The sequence below is a fragment of the Electrophorus electricus genome, chromosome 10 (assembly GCF_013358815.1).
Source record: "Electrophorus electricus isolate fEleEle1 chromosome 10, fEleEle1.pri, whole genome shotgun sequence".
In the NCBI taxonomy this organism is placed as follows: Eukaryota; Metazoa; Chordata; class Actinopteri; order Gymnotiformes; family Gymnotidae; genus Electrophorus; species Electrophorus electricus.
This window is the reverse complement of record NC_049544.1, coordinates 9554988-9569203: the sequence shown is the minus strand read 5'-3', so window position 1 is coordinate 9569203 and position 14216 is coordinate 9554988. Positions and strand designations below refer to the sequence as shown.

Here is a 14216-nt window from a genome sequence, read left to right as displayed (position 1 = left end):
GTTTCACTGGTAGTTATTTTAACAGTTAAAGTAACTGATTAGATGCTTTGACTGCACACCTAATTCCTGAGGGTTGAAAATCCATTGTATTTGGATCTTAGGTACATATATTCTATGACTACCAGTCATAAAAAAAAAACCTCTGGACTGAATTTTGGCATTTCAGAATTTGGTCTGGAAATGCTAATTTTAGCTTTTCCATTCAGGCATAAGTAAAACCTACTCTTGCCCTGCTGTAGAAAAAAAAAATCAGCCTTATTCAAGTTTTCACAGGTCATCGAAATATGAAAAATAGAACACAATAGAATAGAAAACCAGCTGTTCTCTGTAGTAGTGAGAGAAAAAAAAACATATGTACAAAAACAAAAAAGAAACAAAGAATCTCACAGTAACCGCTGGTTGACAGATAGTGTATCTCTTGAGTGTTTTACGAGTCTACCATAAAAACCCACTGGACAAGAGTAGTGTTCATGGGAAAAGGTTCTGTCATCTTAAATTTGCTAAAGGCCACATGGATATCCTATATGCTCTACAGCACTAAACAGATAAGACCAAAGTTGAACTTTCTGTTATAAACAAACAAACAAACAAACAAACAAAAAAAAACAATCAGACAGACAGATACAAACACCATTAAGTTTGGAGAAGTAAAATCCTTCATTCCAAGTGTGAAGCATGGTGGAGACAGTACAAGAGTGTTGCTTTAGGGCCTGGGTGGTTTGAACTCATTGGGAACCTAATAAAAACAGTGTGAATTCTACAGCATCATTTCAGAGTTTTTGTCTGTGTTCTAAAACCCAAACTGGGTCATGGAGCCTCATATAATTTGAGACATGCCACAGCAAAGATCAATAAAGATTATCCTGTAATGCTTATATACACATATACTTATATATACATAATGTAAATGACAAAGGGTTTTTTTTAATGACAAAAAAGAACAATGCTTGTCACTTCAAACCTATGGTATGAAAATGTTTTGGATACTTAAAAAAAAAAAAGGTTTAGAATAAATAAACAAACTCCACTTCCTGAAATATGCATTTACAAGAAGCCTCTGAATATTAGTCACACTAGAACTCTGACTAAGACATTCAATATTGGGTCACTTCACATAAATCTGGGGAAAGTTTGTTTTAAATATATGGTGCTGTACATTTTTTTAAGCTTGTACAAAATCATAAGTAGCCTAGTCTTGAAAGTGTCGAAAGTGCCTGCTTTTGAATCTAATCACATATTATTATTACTGATGATATTTTCCTTATATTTTCCTCAGACGTAATTTTGGACGAATTTTGCAGTAGAACTGAAATTAGCATATTAAATTAAGCCTCTTTGAAACATAATAACACTATAATACCCATAGAACCTTGCGTTTATGCCGTCTCAGGCATCTGGCTGGTTTCCTGTCTGACGTGTGTCCAACCGGGTTTATATTGGACTGACTGAAAATTGTCAACTTCGAGGTCTGAGTACCTTTTCGGCTTTTAAATTACTTATTCGTAGTTTTGTTGCAATGTCATTTATGGCACAGTACAGTTTCCCCAAACATGTGTTTTAAAGAAAACGATAGCTAACTAGCCACCTCAAACCAAGTATAGAACAGCTAGCTAGCTATCAAGCACAGCTAGCTAGCTACTTTAAGCACACCTATGTGAGTTTATAAAGTTAGCTAACTACCTTAATCTTGTCTTATCATGTTCCTTTCGATTTCAAAGGCTGTTTAAAATGGTAATGACACTAAATTACGCTTCACTAGAGACGTGCCTAATTAACCAGTTAGCTTGTCAGCTGTGCTAGCTATCTTTGCATATGATACAGGTAATGCCGGTATTGAGAGTAACCTAGCTAAGTAAGCTTAGCTAGGTTAGCTAACTCCTAGCTAGCTGTCTTAACCTACCTATCTGAATTATTGCGAAAATGTTTTTGTTAACATTAGCGTCAGTTAGAGGTGTCTTAGCATTATGTTCTAAATGAAATGCAGGCTAATCTAAGATAGCTAATCCGTTAGCAAGGTAACGGTGTTTTAGTTTCGTTTCTGCTTCAAAGTTTAGAGTTTTCAAAGTCTTTACATTCTAGTTAATGATCATGCCACAAGATTCAGTCCTTGGTCTCATACGCTAAGTAATTTATATGCTCACTGTTACCTAAGTCATAGGTTCAGCTTTCTTTAGTTATTATGCCGACGACATCCCGAGTTACAGTGGCACCAGGTCCCCTTCTGATCTGTCACCCTGTTCTCTCATCAAATAGATGTCTGAAGAACTGGATGAATGCTAGATAACTTTCTCAAGTTAAGCACAGATAAAAGAGATGTTCTGTTTAGTCACCCAAAATCTTCCAAAGTCTCTAATTTTGTCCTTAATATAGACAGTGCCATTGCCAAAGCTCCATAGTCTGTCTGTCTAATCTTGTCTGTCTGTGTGACCCTTTACCTTCACACCTCACATAAACCTGTGCACTAAAACTGCATAGTTTCATCTTCCATGTTTTCATTACCTCTTGGCCGGGTTATTGCAATTCCGTTTTCTCTGAAATCTCTGCTACAGTACTTGCATGATTGTTTATCCATTTCTTCATTTAAAACTGAACTAAAATGTACCTCTTCATTATCCACTGTTAATCTGTCTTTACCTAATTTTATTTTTTGTTTTTTTTCTCGTCCATTTGCACTTAAATTAGTGTTCTTTGTCGACCGTGTCTTTATTGTGTTCATTGTAGATGAACAGTGTACAGTGACCTTGAGCTCTGGAAAGGCAAATTATAAATAAACCTTATTACCAGCATCACTAACTACATCAGATATTAAAAGTAATGGTTAGTTAACTTTTTGACTACTACACAAGATAAGTGTCATCAGCCTCTAAGATTTCTTTTCAGAACTAGAATCATTTCTCATCCATCCTTCGCTTCTGATGACCAAAATGGAATGTACCACATTGAACCTCTGGAAAGCCACATGACTGGAGTGATTAGTGATTTTCTGGTGATAACAAACGTAAAGCATCTCAGCAAGGACTACATAATTTCTCTGTAAATCAAACCCTTCTGTGCCACCTTTTTAGAATAGATGTTTATCCATTTTTTTCACATTGCACACTTTTTTTTTTTTTTTTGCCATGCCAAAATTCCGGCTTGTGAAACTCATGATGTTTTATTGATACTGGGTTGTAGATATGTTGATTGAATTCTATGGATATATTTGAGACCATAGTGTTGTGGTATTTAGCAATTAGTATCAGTCTATCCCTTGTGACCTCTGTTCCCTTGTGCAGATGTTCTGCACAAGCTTTCATCAATGCTGTGTGCCTTGGAAGAATATAGAAGTCCTAATGCAGTGCATCTGCTATTTGCTCACTGTGTATGCTGCATAAGCCTTTTTTAAAGTTATATAGCTTCTGTTAATTGTCAAACATCTTTTAATAGTTTCTAAATAGGCTACTACTAACTGTTCAGCGTCATAGAAACCCACCAGTGTGCTTGCTGCATAATTGTGATTATTTTTAATTCTTCTTTCTATATGGTGTTACCTTTGTTTTGTACACTCAAGTTTTACATCAAACTGCAGTATAAATTGTGGCCCAATTACAAACTTTGTGAAAGAATGGGTCACTCTCAGGAGCTCAGTGAGTTCCAGCAAGGTACCATGATAGGATGTGCACCTGTGCAGCAAGTCCAGTCATAAAATTTCCTCGCTACTAAATATTCCACAGTCAACTGTCAGTGGTATTATAACAAAGTGGAAACGATTGGGAACGACAACAACTCAGCCACAAAGGGGTAGGCCATGTAAAATGACAGAGCGGGGTCAGTGGATGCTGAGGTGTATAGTGCAGGTTTCTGCAGTCAATCGCTACAAACTTCATGTGGCCTTCAGATTATCTTCAAGAACAAGTGTGTAGAGAGTTTCACGTAATGGGTTTCCATGGCCGAGTCTTACTTCACCAAGCCTTACATCACCAAGCGCAATGCAAAGTGTCGGATGCAGAAAATGCAAATTAATTGCCAAAGTTTTGAGGAGAACCAAACATGTAGTGATCAGGAACGCATTATGCTCCAGTGCTGTCGTATTCCAGGACAGCAACCTACCATGAGCTAGTTGAACCTTTTTAGGTTGAAGATCAACCCCAAACCTATTGGCATGTGTTAGAAGACACTTTTTTCAAGCGGTGGTACAGGAAAAAGTCTGCATCTTTCAAGAAGACCATTATTTCTATGCAGGACAATGCTCCATAGCAGGCATCGAAGTAGTCCACTGTGGCTAGCCAGTAAGGGCCTTAAAGATGAAAGAATAATGATATGGCCCCCTTCCTCACCTGTCCTAAACCCTGTTGAGAACTTGTGGGCCCTTCTTAAATATACAGTGAAGGAAACAGTAGAGCTCTCTGAACAGTGTCTGGGAGGCTGTGGTTACTGCTGCACAAAAAGTTGATTGTCAACAGCTTAAACCGACAGATTCAATGAATGGAAGGCTTATGACTGTTATTGAAAAGAAGGGTCACTGATTTTTTTATTATTATTTTTTTAATGTCAAATATTTGTGAATTGAGGTGTTTTTTTTTATATTAGTCTCACTTTAACAGATGAAAATAAACAAATGAGATGGGAACATGTTCTGTTTTTCATTTAGTTGCATAATAATTCTGCACACTAATAGTTGCCCAATAATTATGCGCACACAGATATTCTCCTGAGAAAGACAAAACCTCGCTTTTACTTTCTTAAATATTCAGGTTTGAGGTTTAACATTTTGAAATGACTGAGAGCACTGTAGTTATTCAATAATACAATAAATCCTCAAAAATACAACTTGTCAAATAATTGTGCACACAATTTGTGTGTTTTTATATATATGTATATATGTATGTATGTGTGTGTGTATATGTATGTGCCCCTCCATTCTAGCTCCATGGGAAGGTTGGTTGCTCTAGAAAATTGCCTAGTGTCACCCTTTCAGTTCTTCATCTACATTTAGTTATTTAGTTTAACATATTCATGTAAATATGCATGTAGTTTAGTATAGTGATTTTTTTTTCTTTAAAATAGATCAGAATTTGTCGTCACTTGTGTGCTCATGCATGTATGAATGTATTTATATGTTGCCCTATGCAGCAGCCATAACCTATAATTCAGCATTGCTGTTCTTTTCCAACAGGCCTTTGTTCCTGCATGAGTGGAGCTCACCTTCAATGGTTGACTGACTGGCAGAGCTATGTCTCCTCCTCGTCTCACCGGTGCATTACGTTCTTTCTCAACAGTCAGCAAGCAGGAGGACTTCAATCTCGAGCTTTGTGATTTAAAGGCAAGGCGTAAAAGCTAATTTCCAGAGTACATGTTTGTTTTAATTGCACTGTATAATTTCTAATAAAAATGTACAAGTTTGCCATGCCTATTTATTTTAAGAGTGCAGCTTGTTAGAACAGTATAGTATTCCTATCTTTGTGTATTGATATTACTGTAAAACTGAATTCATGAATAGGTTGTATATTTTTTTAGATTGGGTTTAGAAATGCATGCAGTGTCACATATGGACTGTTTAGTGGAAGCTACTCTGTCTACTCTAATGGTCTATGGAAATCAATTAGGCCTACCTTGACTCATTCATGTCAAGCTACTAAGACAACTTGGGTCTTTTGTATAGAAGGGGGAGACATTTACTTTAAACTTCATACTTTAAGGTGTATACTAATTTTGAATATTTGTGTTTATAATTAACTTGTTTAGTTTTGTTATTTGAGCACCATGACAATCCAGAAGTCTTAATTGTTTATCATCAATATAATATTTGGACTAATGACCTAACATTTGATGACAAGTTAATATAGTTGTTTATTTTTTAAAAGGCAATGGGGCAAAAAGTCAGTATTGTTAGTTTTAGCACCAAACCTTGCTTTGCTGCAGTTGCAAAGCACATATATGGGGATCATTTCAGGAAGTTTTCATAGAAAAATGAGAAAAAATGTAATGAATTATAGAAGGGAGCACAACAGTAACTTTAGAAATGTACAAATGTATGATCTGTGAAAAAATGAGCAGCAAGACTGACCTTATACACAGCTAAATGCAATTACGTAGTTCGTCATGGCACAGAAAAGTTGTAGATGGCAGGTCAGTGCTCATTTTAAAAATTTGATTAAGCACATAATTCACTTAGTGACATAATATTTGAAGGCAGTCTGTCACTGAAGTCAGATTTGTCAGAAATGGCACAAAACATAAAGTTCCTGCACCAAAGACTTGGTAAGAAGAGCCAATTATGTGCAGTGGATATGCCAAACCTTATTTTACTTCACTTTGTTTTTATTTTTTTTCCCTGGAAAAAAAATACTTAATTGCAGTAAAATAACCTGCAACCTACTGTACTTTTGGTTCATGTTTTTATTTATCTTCATGCTGCTTAGAAGAAAATTTATCAAGTTTGCTTTCATTCATCAAATATTCGTGGAATTCCTAAACGAGTGTATGTAAAATACACCACTGACACTTCTCCCCCCCCCCCCCCCCCCCCACACACACACACATTTCCAACTTTAACTTACTACTATGGGTTTCAGATTTTGTCTTGAATGATGTTTTGAGACATGGATATTAGAATGGATATGAAGGCTTTAAAATCAAGGCCAAACTCTTGTTAGTTTCTACCCAGCTAAATGGTATAGGAAGGGCTGCCTTTTATTGTATGATATCCTTGGTCTTGGAGCTCTGTAAATGTAGTCCTATCTTCTTCCTACATCATTGATGCCAGGTAGGTTCCCTCTTCCCTACTCCCCTCCCCCTCTTCATTTGGTTGTCCCCTGACTTTGTGTTTATCTTTTGCACAAGTGGGTAGATTGTGCATCATATCTGTTGAAATCAGCTTCCTCACCCCAGAATTTAAGTTTGTAAAGCAGTAACATTTTCACTTTATTCCAAAATTTCACTTTATTCCTTAGTTTAGAAGGCACCAAAGTGATGTGTAGCTAACATATTTTGCTACCCTTAAATCAAAAGTGCTAAATCAAAGTGTTTTATCCTTGTACCTTTTATAATAATGTTTCACTTTAATGTCTGAAAATATTTTTAATATGTTGCTGCATGTAAAAGAATTTGGTACATTTTCTTCGGGAAGAAAAACTACGTTTTTTCATGGTTACTTCTGCAGGCCAAACGTGTGAAGAGGCAAGAGCTGTTTGCCAGAGAAGGCCTAACATGGCCTAAGGTTGTCCATTTCTTTACACAACACCTGGAGAAGAGGGAGCAACAGACAACCTCTCAGGAGCTGAAAAGTGTTCTGCAAGCAGCCAAGCAGATAGGTATAGTATTCAATTATTTTCTTTAGAAAAGTTTTGTATTTTAAGTAGTATTACAAAACAATACATTGTACAATTTGCACACACACACACACAAACACACACACACACACTATGTGGCCAAAGGTTTATGGACACTCCGCCCAATTATTGAGTATTGAGATTAGGTTTTGCAGCCACACAAAGCGGTAGACCATGCAGATAAGTGCCAAAATGTATAGCGTGTAAAACTAACCTCTCCTGTGTTGCAAACAAATGTATCTCGAAGCAAAATCAAGAACTTCATGTAATGGCTAAAAAGACACACCAGACTAAGATCTCTGCGTGCATTGCCAAGTGACAATTGGAGTAGTGAAGCACTGTGCACAAAGCAAAGGTAAAAAAGACATGGTTTGACAAGTCTGGTGTGGAGGAACTCTAGTGGCCTGCACAGAGCCCTGAACTCTATGGTATTTAACACCTTTGGAATAAGAAGGTCAATTGCAAGCCAGGCCTTATCATCCAATAGCAGTGTCTGATATCATGAATGATCTTTAGACTGGATGGGCACAAATGCCCAAAGACACACTACAAAATCATGTTAAAAGCCTTCCCATAAGCGCGCAGGCCATTAAGGCTGCAGAAGAGTAGACAAGTACATATTAATCCCCATGGATTTGCAATGAAATGTCTTAATATTATGTAGGTGTAATGATCAGGTGCACACAAACCTTTTGTCATGGAGAATACATATGAAAGGCAGATTGCTTGTTTTAGTCATAAGGCATGCCTATCCACACCATTCACAGCCTTTTGTGCTGAATACATGTTCCATCAATTTGTTTTGGTCCATTTTGCATCTAATATTGGCCCATTAGAGAACAAATTGAATTAGCCAATGCAAGTGTTTTTGTAATTGAGCCACCATTAGCTTAGAGTCATTTTCCTCACACCACCAACCTGGACTTATTTTCAACCTCATCAGTAACAAAGGTGACCAATTTTATAATGGGACTGTGTAGATCAACCACTATAGTATTTAGCTGTCCTGATGCGCCTAATAATTATATTAGATGCAAATTCCTCAGAATACAGCCTTAGTCAAGCAGGGCCGCATGCTGGGTCCTTTCCCACTGTTCATATTACTGTTCTGATCCTGTCGGCAGGGGGAGTGAGCTGAGGTGTGGGGGGTACAGGGAAAGCAGCAGGGCAGGGATTGGAACATGGCAGGGTGCTCTCTTTGCCACTAATCCCAACATAGTGCCCATGAGTACAGGAGAAACTCTGGTCACAGCAGGGATGCCACATTTGAGGTGGAAATGAGGACCGTGAAAGGCAGAAAGGATTCTGAGTTGCCCTTGATAAAAGACTTACTTTTGTCTAGCAGCACGGTGCGGCTTTGTATGGTTTTGGTAAATGTTTCCATACTCCTGGTCTGATTAAGGTTGAGGTACTTCTCTCAGGCGCCAGGCTCACTATGCCAGGCTAGAGATTCAGCTTGTTTGAAATGTGATAAGATATTTGCAAAGGAAGTCATGAGATTAGATTATGAAGATAAGCAGTACTTGGAAGGGGGGAGAGATCATAAAAAATGACCCTCCCCACTAATTGGAAACACACAAATTTTTACTATTTTCATAACTAAGATATAAACAATTTTTCTTGAGGTTGCTTAAAAATTCTGGGTATGGTGTACTTTGAAAAGCTTTTAAACTTGTCTGCTTGTTATCTTAGCTGTCACTGTGTTTTTGCAAAACCTGCACACTTGACTGAGGTGATCCCACTGAAAACTGAATTGAAGCATATTGCTTAAGGATACATAAGTCAAGCTGAAACAGCATTTTGAGCAACGTCACATACCTGGAAATAAGTTGGATTCATGGTCAAATTACATGCATTATAAGACAATGTTCAGGGCATTTTCATTTTATCCAATGTGCGCTGTACTATTAGGGATAAATGATTGTGAATTCCTTGATTTCAAAATTAAAATTCCAAAATTTCTGAATGCATGGCTCCTTAATGTCATTTAAGTCACAATAATACAAATGATTGAAGTCATATTCAGAGCACTCTTATGTAACAACCAGGACAAATTTTGCAATGCCATGCCTTTGAAGACATTTTTTAAACAGTCAAGGCCATTGAAGCAAAAAGCCCTCACATTTAAGTAGAGCCTCTTTTATTAACTGTAACCTTAACCAAATGCTTTCTCTAGCTGCTGATCCATCCTGCAGGGCAGTTAGAGGGTGTTGGGACCAATTTTATACAAGTTTGCCCCTATTTGTTGTACAACTATTTAACTATTTAACCAAAATTTTGTAGTTTTTCTTTATTTACATACTTATTTACTTTCTTACTTGTTCAAACATGAGTATGTATGTAAATTCCACATTCAGACCTGACTCTAGTGCCCTTTGTTCGAAATGGTTCGTTCCACAAAGGTTTATATTTTTTAATTTGGCTTTGATTGTTTAAACCATTTGTCTTGTTAAAGTATTATTTATTTATTTATTTATTCGTAAATCAGACTTTATGTATTATGACTTGGATCACATTATATTTTAGGCAAAATTCAAAGGGTTTATAATCATTTGTTAAAACTATATTGAGGTGAGATTAGAACTGAATAATAGTCATTCCATCTGAAGAAACTGAACTCCCAACAAACCTCGCTTGCATAAGTCTAAAACCTCTGTAGACAAATCTAGTATGTTTACAATATAGGACTGTGCAATATGGCCAAAAATCTCATATCCTGGTATACGTCATTTCATATCCAGGGAGCAGTAGCAGCAAACAAAAATATATACATACCTAACATAAATATTGGCATATAAAGTACAAAATGTAAACATTATACTATTGAAATAAATGATGGAACATAATATGAAATGATAAATGTTTTTCTGTCATTACATGATATATAATCATATCACACAGCCTTATTACAGAACATGCTTTCTGCAACCAACTTGTCTGAATGCTGTTTAGGGTCTGTTTTAACCAGGATCAACCAGAGTTCTGCCATGCTGTAGATCATGAAATGTACAAAAATGAGCAATTATCTATAGGCAGCAAAGAATGGTGCATTTGAAAAATTTTAATTGGTCCAAATCCTTGCCTCCTCCTTTTTTGTGCAAATCTTTCCTTTAATTGGACAGTCGGCCCTTTGTCCTGTTATTAAAGTCTGGTTTAGTCAAGATTTTCTTGAAGCATTCGTAGGTGCTCAATTACCAGGATGTGCAATGTAGAAAGTGGTCTTGTAAAGAAAGTGGTCAATGTAGAACGTGTATACTATCTTATTTTTAAGAATCTACTCAGTAATCCCACTTTTTCTATGTTTCCTCTCTATTTTACAGTTGGTACAGATTATGGGCAGGATATCATTGAAAGTGCTGCTGTCTTCTTGTTTAAGACATTCCACAACAAAGAGCATGTTGGCCATGAAGAGACCCGGGCTATTAAACAGATGTTTGGCCCTTTCCCAGCTTCTGCTGCTGAGGCTGCCTGTGCTGCTGTGGACCGACTGGTGGCCAAGATCGGAGAGTCACAGGCAGAGGCTTTCATCCAGTCCCAGAGTTCTCACCAATCCCTGGACCATGGAGCTACGTTTGGACGGAACATTGCATTCTCCTTTGACACATATGTTCTAGATACCCAGGATACTTTACCATGGGAGGAGGAGCCTGATGAGAGCCGAAACCTGGACTTCCACAGCTTCCTAAGTAACCATGCTGGTGGGAGGAGCACTGGGGTAGAGAGGGTGGGCGTGCACTCATTGGGTGCTCTGGCCCAAAGCACTGCTGACAGTTCTATCCTCAGAAGAGAGGTGGAGGAATACTTGAATGGCGGCAACATGATCTCGTCCAGTGCTGAGGAACTTTGCACCTCCCTGTTTGAAATGCTGGCGTCTACCAAGAGCGACGATGAATTACAAAATGAGGTGAGAGATTCACCTGCTTGCCTGGAACTCGCTTAAAACTGTTGTAATTAACTGTACTGTTTTTGCCAGATTTCTGCTGGACTTCCACCTTCAGTCATTTTCTTCAGCTAAAACCTTCTCCAAAGATAACCATGCTCAGCATTTAAACCACCTGTATATGCACCTTATACAAACACAAAATGACTGACTGGTAGGAAGGACTGTCTCCTTGGAGAGTGGTTTCCTGATTGGTTTAGAAGATCCAGCTAATTTTTTTGTTTCTGCTTACAGAGCTCAGTCTCTCAGACTCCCCTTCCTTTTTTCTTCTCAGAGCAACTATTTTGTTCATAACTAGAGAGTTGCATGGGAATTAACTTTTGTCCCCACTCCACCCATCCCCAAAATACCGAACACCATTCCCACCCATCCACATGTGCTTCAACACAGTCCCCACCACATACCTGCTTTACCTAACAGAGCCCCCCTTCCCATTCCTATAGAATTTATCTCCACTACACCCCATCCCCACCCTATCCCCATGTGCCCCAACAGTGTTCACTGCTGTCCAATTATGTCATTTTTCATTATACAAATTATTTGTTTTACATTTATCTAGTTTTATAACCATTAGATCTATAATAGTATGTTAACACATAGTAGGATATAAAATATAATTCACAGTATTGCAAAAATGTATCGCAAAAATTTGTCTTTACACTTTATTTTCATAAGCAAATGACAGATTAGAATTTTCTCACTAGTGATGTCAGTTATTGATTTTAGGAGCAAAATCTTTTTTGTTTGTTGCCCTTTTACATTTGTATAAACAGCACTGCTTTAACTAGCATGTTGTGCTACATTCCTGCTAATGTGCAAATCTTTGCCTCAAAATAAGACTTAGAGTAAGGTTCTTATTCACCTGAATTGTGTGCATCCTTAAGAAGCAAGTTAATATAAAATTGTACCAAAACCTTTTACCGAAAAATAAAACAGCACTGCTTTCACTTTCAGAAATTATGTTCCACAATTACAAATATCTGCATCCCTAGCAAAATACTTGGAAATCTCACCAATGAAATTTGAGTTTTACTACAGGGGCTGGCCTATAACAACCTGGCCTGACTCATCATTCTGAAGAAGGGGTTATGGCATTATTAGTAAAATATCACTGTCTGAGTTCATGCTACATTAGACGTTGAACTTCAAATACACTACAATACGACTACAATAGACACACATTGTGGCGTACCTTAATTGAGACAGTTTAGCAGAAGTGTTTTTAAATTAGAAAATGTCTGCATCAGCTTTAACAGAGCTCATCCACACTGAAAACCCAGCTGTCTATAAGCTCCTCTGTTGCTTAGTGGTCTTCATGCTATAATTTAAAAAAACTAATCAACAGCCTGATAATTCTTGTAGCAATGGTAGTAAAGCTAGAACCTGCACTGCAGCCCATTCGTTTACCATTGTGTCTTTTAATAGACTTGCACGATGTTGAGGCAGATTTGGTACTCTTATAGTACTTGCTAACTAAGATTTCTTTTCAAAATTGTGTACTAATGACAAAATGAATACACTCAACTGTACACAATAATTTAGACCCGTGAAAGGGTCTTTAGGCTTTCATTGTTTCTATAGCTTTGTGACTTCAGTTTCACACCTTTACTTCATTCTGATTTGGCTTCCTTCTATTTTTGCTTTTTCTGATCACGTGTGATGATCTGACCTTCTAGACCTACTCCTGACCTACTCTTACACCACTGCTCAAAGTTTTTAGTTCAAGGTGTTGCATCTCAAATACACCCTATTGTGATATCCTTTATGTGATTGACATTTGGAACCCAAGTTGCCCACTTTGTCGGCCTGGTCCTCCATGCTTCTCTCTACAAGTAATTCTAAAGTGACCTGCAAAGGAATAATTTACACTTTCTACAGTTAAACTAGACAGTGGTTGGGGGAATGAACAATGGTATAGGTCAGCTTTTGAATACTTCACATTAGTACATTTAAAGTGACTTTTAGTGCAATAGCAAATACAGTATATTTTATAGCAGGAAAAGAGAACCCTTTGCAGATAGAGCTTACAGGTAATTTAGTCTAGAGCATTTACAAGGGGGACAAATTGTGTTAAGGAGATCTTGCCAGGCACAAAAGTTATTTTCTTTTATTGTTGGGTTTTAAAAGCAATTTTCTTAAAGTGAGACCTGTTATTCTCTTGTACAGTGCACAGATAAGTATATTTTGAAAAAGTCAAAGTGAATACTTGTCTAAAATAAGTGACTGTAATTTAACTTTACATGATATAGTGAGTTTGTAATTGAGGAGTGCTTGTGTTTAGTAGACTTTGTGTTTACACACTGTCTGACTTAGAGACATCCAGTCCCCAGTAACTACAAGACTGTTTAGTCCACAGTGGCTTTTGCAGGAAAAGCTTCCCCTGGTATATCCCAGAGGAGTGCTTTCTTACAAGGGTTAGAGTTTGCCAAGACATCTTGGTCAGAATTTATGAGATTGTGAAGAACAAAGAATACTTTTAGACAGGTGCATAAAAGAAAAAGGGCAAAATAAAGACAGAATTGAAAAATGTGCTGTCTGGGCAGGAGGGCGAAGGGAATTTACAACATGAACAACAGTATACACATACACACACACACACACACACACACATACATACTGACAGCTTTCTTGTCATCAAAGCGTATCTTATTGTGTGTTAGGGTCTCAAAATGTGTCTGGACTCCACACTGTCATGTTTTGCATATCAGCAAAAAAAGATGCAATAAAAAAGGGTACAGATGTTCAACTTATTTCAATGTTTTATACTGTTTACATTCTTAGGTTATTGTTGTTGAATGAATAGTTCAACACTTTGTCTGTTAAAAATGCTGAAGACCTTGTTCTTCTAGGCCACTGTTTTCTAGTGTGCAAGTTGAAAACTGTGATGGTTATTCCAGAAAGCATCAGTTCCCCAAGTTATTAAACTGAGGACAGTGTGAATTTTTAAGAAGTTTGCAAAAGGAATC

At 37.3% G+C, this 14216-nt stretch overlaps 1 protein-coding gene across 1 annotated transcript in view; it reads left to right on the top strand.

Moving 5' to 3' along the window:
* The first annotated feature begins 1380 nt into the window (after positions 1–1380).
* Positions 1381–14216, top strand: part of ascc3 (activating signal cointegrator 1 complex subunit 3) — a 105161-nt gene continuing 92325 nt past the window's right edge. Inside the window, exons 1-4 of the mRNA XM_027015427.2 lie at positions 1381–1466; positions 5156–5302; positions 7142–7292; positions 10631–11214. Of these exons, the coding sequence (XP_026871228.2) occupies positions 5213–5302; positions 7142–7292; positions 10631–11214 (825 nt within the window). The 5' untranslated portion in view covers positions 1381–1466; positions 5156–5212. The remainder of the gene's footprint in view (positions 1467–5155; positions 5303–7141; positions 7293–10630; positions 11215–14216) is intronic.